This window comes from Leucopleurus acutus (assembly GCF_964270905.1).
Source record: "Leucopleurus acutus genome assembly, chromosome: X".
Taxonomy (NCBI): domain Eukaryota; kingdom Metazoa; phylum Chordata; class Mammalia; order Artiodactyla; family Delphinidae; genus Leucopleurus; species Leucopleurus acutus.
Genome location: NC_139148.1, coordinates 43333109 through 43342096, shown reverse-complemented (window position 1 = coordinate 43342096; position 8988 = coordinate 43333109). Strand labels below are relative to the sequence as shown.

Genomic DNA, 8988 nt, shown 5'->3' with positions numbered 1-8988 from the left:
GAACCTAAAAAAGAATACAAATGAACTTATTTACAAAACAGAAACAGACTCATGGACATAGAAAACAATCTTATGGTTACCAAAGGGGAAGGGGGTGGAGGGATAAACTAAGAGTTTGGGATTAACAGATACGCACTACTATATATAAAATAGATAAACAACAAGGACCTACTGTATAGCACAGGGAAGTATATTCAGTAACTTATAATAACCTATAATGGAAAATAATATGAAAAGGAATGAATATATACATGTATATAAATATACATATATATATATATCTGAATAACTTTGTTGCACACCTGAAACTAACACAACATTGTAAATCAGCTACACTTCAATAAAAAAAAAAAAGGTCAGTCATCACTGGCAAAATATCCCCAAACTTAGTGGCTTAAAATAACAATAAAGGGGGAGGGATAATTTAGGAGGTTGGAATTAGCAGATACACACTACTATATATAAAATAAATAACAACTATATATAAAATAAGATAAACAACAAGGACCTACTGTATAGCACAGGGAACTAACTATATTCAATATTTTGTAATAAACTATAAGGGAAAGGAATCTGAAAAAGAATATATATATATATATATATATAATTAATTATATATATATATATATGAATCACTGTGCTGTACACCTGAAACTAACACAATGTAAATCAACCATACTCCAATTCTTTTAAAAAAGGCATAGGCTCTGAAATCAGAAAGAAGAAACAATAAATATTTATCTCACACAGTTGATACTGGTCGTGAATCTGGTAATAGCTTGTTGATGACTCGGGGTCTTTCTTGAGGTTGTAGTCAAGATGTCAGCTGGGCTTGCCATCATCTGAAGATTTGGCTGGGACTGGAGGATTCATTACCAAGATAGCTTACTTACATGGCTGGCAAGGTTCTGGTTGTTGGCAGGAGGCCTCAGTTCCTCATCTCCATAGGGCCGCTTAAGTGTCCTCATCATGTGGCAGCAGGCTGTTCCCAGGAAGAGTCATCCAAGAGGGAGAGACAGGCAGAAGCTGTAAAGTCGTTTATGACCTAGCCTTAACAGTATTCCATCATTTTCACAATATACTATTGATTACACAGGTCAACCTTATTCAGTGTGGGAGGGGACTACACAAAGGTATGAATACCAGCAGGCAGGGATCACTGGGGGCCATCTTTATTTTTTTTTATTGGAGTATAGTTGATTTACAATATTGTGTTAGTTTCAGGTATACAGCAAAGTGAATCAGTTATACATATACATATATCAACCTTTTTTTAGATTCTTTCCCCATATAGGCCATTACAGAGTACTGAGTAGAGTTCCCTATGCTGTACTGTAGGTCCCTATTCGTTTTCTGTTTTATATATAGTAGTGTGTACATGTCAGTCCCAATCTCCCAATTCATCCCTCCCTCCCCTTACCCCATCAGGGGCTATCTTGAAGGTTGGATACCACAAACTATACAGGAATTTTGAGGGAATTGTAAAGCATGAAAGTAGAGGATGTCAGCTGTGAAGCATAGACAACTTGAAGCCAGGAGACAGGCTCATGAACAAGAATTGAGGATTATTAAAAAATGAATCTCTAAGATAGTTATTCTCGACCACCAAACTCAATAATGACTTTATAACAAATATTTTGTAATACCCTTTTATTTTCCTGAAATGGAGTTTGTGGATAAGTAACTTACCTATATACCTAATTTGAAAAGATGAGCATAATGTCCTAACTGTAATATTAAGGACATAAAATTATATTTTTTAACAAAATAAAACATATTTCAATATCTAAATGCTTAATCATGATTATACTGGAAGACATAATGAAGTCAGTGACCTCCACCTGAAAATGCTAACTGATACAGGTGTGTTGTATTGGTCACTCAAATACCACAGATGGCATTGCCATAGTGATGTTGAAATGGAGCAGAACCCTATGGTCCTCCCCACAATGTCCTCTGCCTGCCTTTTGTCTGTGGAAAAACTTTTATTAAAGAATAAATTTAATCAGAGAGTGAGAAAATTCAGAAACAAAGGAAAACAGTCCAAGACTAAATAATAATAGTCACTAAGCATAATCAAGGACCTTTAGTTCCTCTTCATGGGCTATAGATAATATTCTGAGCCATATTCTGTGAGCTATCTTGTAGATATTGAAACCCCCACCAGGTAGAAGAAGTTAACTACAGGATGACCAGACTATAACCATGACATAAGCGGCCACAGTTCTGAGAATTGGGCTCAAGGAAATGGGAACAAACCGACCCTGGAACTGAAGATTAACTGTACTTAAAACAATCAAGATGATGCTGGTCAGACCACCACATGACCAATTTCAAGAGGACTGTCAGAGCTGACTCTTGCTTCTGCATGTAGCCCTCTCCCTCTGTCTATAAAAGCTCTTGCACACTGGTTGTTGGGGGTCGGGGGTAGCTGGCCTTTGGACAGGAGTTCGCCCTCCTCCCGGGTTGCCAGCATCCAAAATAAAGCAAATTTTCCTTTCCACCAACTTGCCTCTTTATTGGCTTTTGAGAGGTGAGCAGCTGGACCTTACTTTTGGTTACAATGTGGTTTTCCAAATGATGAACAACTCTTGGTAAAATTCTGAATAAAACAACGCACAATCTTCCCTTGATTTACATGATTGTTGCATTTTTGAAAACTTCAGTGTTAATTTAAACTGTATAAAAATACTTGGTGTTTTTGTTTAATATGGAGTTGGGCTATAAGCTTGGATAATCGTAAAGTCTTTTCACCTACATGAATGTCTAGCAGACATTCAAAAGTTACATGAGATAAGACCATCATATGCACTGCAGGACTTTAGCAACCCTGAACCCTGCCCACCCTCCCCCCCCCCCCCGGTTGTTGTGACAACCAAAAGTACCACCGTATATTTCCCAAAATGCCTTCTAGGGAGCAATATGGACCCCCACCCTCACTCCCGCCCCCACTGAGGACCACTTACTGAAGAGAGGGAAGGTATGTGTAGGCAGTGGAAGGAAATGAGAAGTGGAGGGGTATGGTTGTGAGGGGTACTTGAGAACAGGAAATGAGGCAATCTGAATCTTGGGGCTTCCATCACCATACATATTTATTGATGGAATGAAGGTCTCAGAACCAAACACAACCTTACACCAGGGACAAGAGGGAAGATGGAGAGGCGGGTAGAAGAAAAGGCCAGGACTTGTGGACTCTGAGCTAATAGGACTTAGGACTACTATTGCACTTTTGCTGCAGTCACCTTAGCATTTTAGACACTACCTCATACCTTTCTTTCTTTCCCTTTCTTTGAGCCCAGACTAACTGGAGCTTCTAAAATGCTGAAAGACATCTCTATTTTACATATGAGAAGACTGAGGCCCAGAGAGATGAAATGCCTTACAGGAGGTCCCCACAGCAAGTTGATGGCTGAGCTGGGGGAGGTGAGGATCTTTCCACAAGAGTACTCTTTCTTTTCTTTTTGAGGATACAAAGAATTTATTTTGGCGTGTCTCTTTCCTGACTGTCTTCTGTGGTTTGTCTGTGAGAGCTGCTGATAGCAATATGTCTTCAGGAAACGCCAAAATTGGGCACCATGCCCCCCAGTTCAAAGCAACTGCTGTAATGCCAGATGGTCAGTTCAAAGATATCAGTCTATCTGACTACAAAGGAAAATATGTTGTGTTCTTCTTTTACCCTCTTGACTTCACCTTTGTGTGCCCCACAGAGATCATTGCTTTCAGAGATAGGGCAGAAGAATTTAAGAAACTCAACTGCCAAGTGATTCGTGCTTCTGTGGATTCGCACTTCTGTCTCCTGGCATGGATCAACACACCCAAGAAACAAGGAGGACTGGGACCCATGAACATTCCCTTGATATCAGACCCCAAGCGCACCATTGCTCAGGAATATGGGGTCTTAAAGGCCCATGAAGGCTTCTCATTCAGGGGCCTTTTTATTATTGATGATAAAGGTATCATTCAACAGATCACCATAAATGACCTTCCTGTTGGCCGTTCTGTGGATGAGACACTGAGACTAGTTCAGGCCTTCCAGTTTACTGACAAACATGGGGAAGTGTGCTCAGCTGGCTGGAAGCCTGGCAGTGATACCATCAAGCCTGATGTCCAGAAGAGCAAAGAATATTTCTCTAAGCAGAAGTGAGCACTGGGCCATTTTAGGGCCAGGTTGCAGTAGGTGGCCATGAGAACAAAACTATTGTATTTTGTACTATTGTAATGCTTAAAACACAGGACCTTACACTCAGCCGAGATGTGGTGTGGAACAGGACAGGCCTTTCCTGCAGCGGTTGGGGAGGCCAGCCTTTCTTCCTCTGGAGGGAATGACCTGAGCTGTATTATGCGGCAGGCAAACTGATGTGTATAGTAGTAGGTTATCGCTTTTGGTCTTTTGTAGTTTTATTAAACTTGAGTTGAGACCTTGTTGATTCTTCATTTTAGGAGGCATTAGCCTTTGAGTGTAAGAGAAATTTACTTTTTGCTTTCCCTCTTTAGGGGAAAATGAGGTGTGAGAGCTGCCTCAGAATCAGGAAATTATATTGAGGGGAAATGCAAGGAGATACAGGGAATGGACCTGAAGCAAGGTGTTTCATTTCACCATATCTGGAGAAGAGCAAGACCTACTACACTATTGGCCAAGGCACTGCAATTTATGCTATAGGCTGGGTTGCAGGTTAAGAGCCCAATGAGATTACTGACATTCACTTTTACACTACTGGGAGGGCTATATGAAAACCTGAGGCTTGGCCTCTTCTGATAAATGCCTGGTACTGGTTCTGTAAAAGATCAGAGTTAGAGGCTTCAGTACCTTTGGAACTAAAAGGGAGAGGGGGACACAAACACAAGCGCTGGTGTTCATAGGGTAGGGCTTTCTGTGTCAAAAGCACAGTGCTGAGCACCTCGTGGCTTCCCTGGGTTTCTATCCTTGATTTAAGGGTAGTTCTTTCTTGCCCTCATATCATTGTCCTGAGGGAGGGCTGTCAGTGGGGCAAAGGTGGATTCCTCCTGGGCTCTTGAGGCTAGGGCAGATTCAGGACTGAGAATCCTTCTGTATATCATGTGGTGCCCTTCTAGACACCTTCCAGACACGGCTACCCCAGCCTACCTACCCCTCCAGTATTCAGACAAGCAAGAACTATGAGCGGCAGTATAGGATTCCCGGGGCCTTCAATAATAGCTTATTATATGCCAGACACTATTTTGTATTTATTCAGTCTCCATAATAACTCTCTGAGGCAGGTACCATTAGTTAGGGGACAGTTTCTTCTTAAGCCCTGTAACAAGTAGCATCTTGAAGCACTGCAGAGAAATGGTAACAGGTAATAATCCCATATTCCAAGGCAGGTGGCAAGTCTGGATCTGCTTTGGTCTTTTGACCAAACTTCTTTGAGCTTTATTATCTTCATTTAAGATCTCTACTATAATTCTTTATCAAAAAATGATCATCTTGGGGCTTCCCCGGTGGCGCAGTGGTTGAGAGTCCTCCTGCCAATGCAGGGGACACGGGTTCGTGCCCCGGTCCAGGAAGATCCCACATGCCGCGGAGCAGCTGGGCCTGTGAGCCATGGCTGCTGAGCCTGCGCGTCCGGAGCCTGTGCTCCGCAACGGGAGAGGCCCGCGTACTGCAAAAAAAAAAAAAAAAAAAAAAGATCATCTTGTACCCAATAAAAGTCTTGCCCAGCCAAATTTAAAAAAAAAGAATTTATTTTAATAATAGGCATCTGGTCAGTTTCTAGTGCTGGACCAAGGACTCTAGGCCTGGACCTACTTCAAATTGATCTGGTTTAAATGGATCACACTCTACATTCCAGATTATAACTGCCACTTGGTGAGTAGACATAAGGTTCGCCTCAAAGCTAACAAGAAAATGTAAAAATATATTTATTTATCAGTAATAAATAAATGTTATACATATGACTTTTTTCAGGTTAAAGCTTGAAATACACTCAGGGATGTTAAGCACTGATTTTTTTTCTCTTTCTTTTTTTAATTGAAGTAAAATTGACCTATAACACTATGCTAGTTCCAGGCACACAACATGGTGATTCAATATTTCTACATATTACAAAATGATCATCATGATGAATCTTCCACTTTTAAAAGGGAATTAGACCTGACTAGAAAGTGTAACTAGTGAACGGGCCTCTCTTTCCTCTTCAGGTTCCTTTGGAACAAGGTCAGGGACAGATAACACTGTTGTAATTCAGGCTCAGCTTCCTACCATCTGGAAGGTTAAGTCATCGGTTTGTTATGTTTTCTCTTAAAGAGCCAACCACCTGGAAGTCCTGAAGAATTGAAATACTTACAGTTGCTCAAGGGCCTGCCAGTGTCCCCTGACTTCTGACCAGATGTGCCTCAAGCTGGCTGACAGTATTAAGAAATATGTGTCCTCAGTGAGCTAGTGAGAAGGTTGACAGGCTGTCCAGTGATGACAGCCTCCTCCTTCTAGCCTCTGTCCTCTGCCCCTAATGTGGGGATGGGGTGGGGCATACCAGAAGTTGGTCTTCTCAGAGTTGTCTAGCTTTCCTTCAAGGGACTGATAATATTCTCTAGCACAGTATCCAGAAACGTGAGTTGCTTCCCCAGGGACCCAGGAAGGGCTTTTGAGAAAGATAGGTTCATATTTCCTGGGGGTCCTAATTATCTATGGCTGTGTAACAAGCCTCCCCAGAACTTAATGCCTGACATAAAAAAGAATGAAATATGGACTTCCCTAGTGGCGCAGTGGTTAAGAATCTGCCTGCCAATGCAGGGGACATGGGTTTGATGCCTGGTCCAGGAAGATCCCACATGCCGTGGAGCAACTAAGCCCGTGCACCACAGCTACTGAGCCTGCACTCTAGAGCCCACGAGCCACAACTACTGAGCCCATGTGCTACAACTACTGAAGCCTGTGTGCCTAGAGCCCATGCTCCGCAACAAGTGAAGCCACCACAATGAGAAGCCCACTCACCGCAACGAAGAGTAGCCCCTGCCCACCGTAACTAGAGAAAGCCTGTGTGCAGCAACGAAGACCCAATGCAGTCAAAAACTTAAATAAGTAAATAATAAGAATGAAATAATGCCATTTGCCGCAACATGGATGGGCCTAGAGATTATCATACTAAGAGAGTCAGACAAAGACAGATACCATGTGATATTGTTTATATGTGGAATCAAAAAAGTGATACAAATGAACATACTTACAAAACAGAAATAGAGTCATAGATGTAGAAAACAAACTTATGGTTACCAGGGGGAAAGGGAGGGAAGGAAAAAATTGGGAGATTGGGATTGACATATACACACTACTGTATATAAAATACATAACTAATAACCTGCTGTGTAGCACAGGGAACTCTAGTCAGTACTCTTTAATGACCTATATGGGAAAAGAATCTAAAAAAGAGTGGGTATATGTGTATGTATAACTGATTCACTTTGCTGTACACCTGAAACTAACACAACATTGTAAATCAACTATACCCCAATAAAATTTTAAAAAAGAACTCAGTGGATTAAAACAACCATTTTCTTATATCTCATAATTGTGTGAGTCAGGAATTCCATCAGGGTTTGGCTGGATGATTCTTGTGTCCCACATGACTGAGATTGCTCTCAGCTGGTGGACTGGGATGGTCTGGAGCGTCCAAGATGGCTTCACTCATATATCTGGCACCTTAGTAGGGATGACTGGAAAGCTGGGCTCAGATGACACTGTTGTGCAAGGTGCCTACATGGGAACTCTGTGGCGTGACAGTCTCAGGGTAGTTGGATTTCTTACATGGCAGCTTAAGGCGTCCAGAGTGAGTGTTATAAGAAACCTGTGTGAAAGCTACAAGACTTATGACTTAACTTCAGAAGTTCCAGAATGTCAGTTTTGCTGAATTCTTTTGGCAAAGCAAATCACTGAGTCTAGCCCAGATTTAAGGCAAGGGGAATTAGACTCTACCTCTCAGGGAGAAGGGTAGCAAAAGATTTGCTATTAACCTTAATCTGCCATACCAGTCCTATAGAAACATTCATTCATTCACTCAACAAATATTTATTGAATGTCTACTACATGCATACCCTAGTCACTAAAGACAATAGTGGGAAATAAAGCAGACACAAAAATTCCTGCACTTGTGGAGCTTACATCTTCCCAGGGGAGGTAAACAACAAATAAGAAATTAGTAAAATAGGGGCTTCCCTGGTGGCGCAGTGGTTGAGAATCTGCCTGCTAATGCAGGGGACACAGGTTCGAGCCCTGGTCTGGGAGGATCCCACATGCCGCAGAGCAACTAGGACTGTGAGCCACAACTACTGAGTCTGCGCGTGTGGAGCCTGTGCTCCACAACAAGAGAGGCCACGATAGTGAGAGGCCTGTGCACCGCGATGAAGAGTGGCCCCTGCTTACCACAACTAGAGAAAGCCCTCACACAGAAATGAAGACTCAACACAGCAAAAATAAATAAATTAATTAATAAACACCTATCCCCAACAGCAACAAAAAAAAAGAAATTAGTAAAATATATAGTATGTTAGATTCTTGCAAGTTTTAAGGAGAGAAAACAGGGTAGGGGAATAAGAAGCATTGGAATGGAGGTCGTGTGGCTAGAGAAAGCCTCATTAAGAAGACAACCTTTGGGACTTCCCTGGTGGCACAGTGGTTAAGAATCTGCCTGCCAATGCAGGGGACATGGGTTCGAGCCCTGGTCCGGGAAGATCCCGCATGCCCAGAGCAACTAAGCCCGTGTGCCACAACTACTGAGCCTGTGTTCTAGAGCCCACGTGCCACAATTACTGAGCCCACGTGCCACAACTACTGAAGCCTGCGCACCTAGAGCCCGTGCTCTGCAATAAGAGAAGCCACCACAATAAGCCCACGCACCGCAACAAAGAGTAGCCCCCGCTCTCCACAACTAGAGAAAGCCCACGCACAGCAATGAAGACCCAACGCAGCCTAATTAATTGATTTCTTTAAAAAACAGCAGCTGTTATTATTTTTAAAAAGAAGAAGAAAAAGAC

At 42.2% G+C, this 8988-nt stretch overlaps 1 protein-coding gene across 1 annotated transcript; it reads left to right on the top strand.

Moving 5' to 3' along the window:
• Positions 1 to 3544: 3544 nt before the first annotated feature.
• Positions 3545 to 4160, top strand: LOC309977801 (peroxiredoxin-1-like; the record flags this gene model as incomplete). The annotated part of the gene is made up of 1 exon (XM_082864122.1): positions 3545 to 4160. One exon carries the CDS (start codon positions 3545 to 3547, stop codon positions 4142 to 4144), a length of 600 nt encoding a protein of 199 aa, XP_082720248.1. The 3' UTR covers positions 4145 to 4160.
• Between the last annotated feature and the right edge of the window lie 4828 nt (positions 4161 to 8988).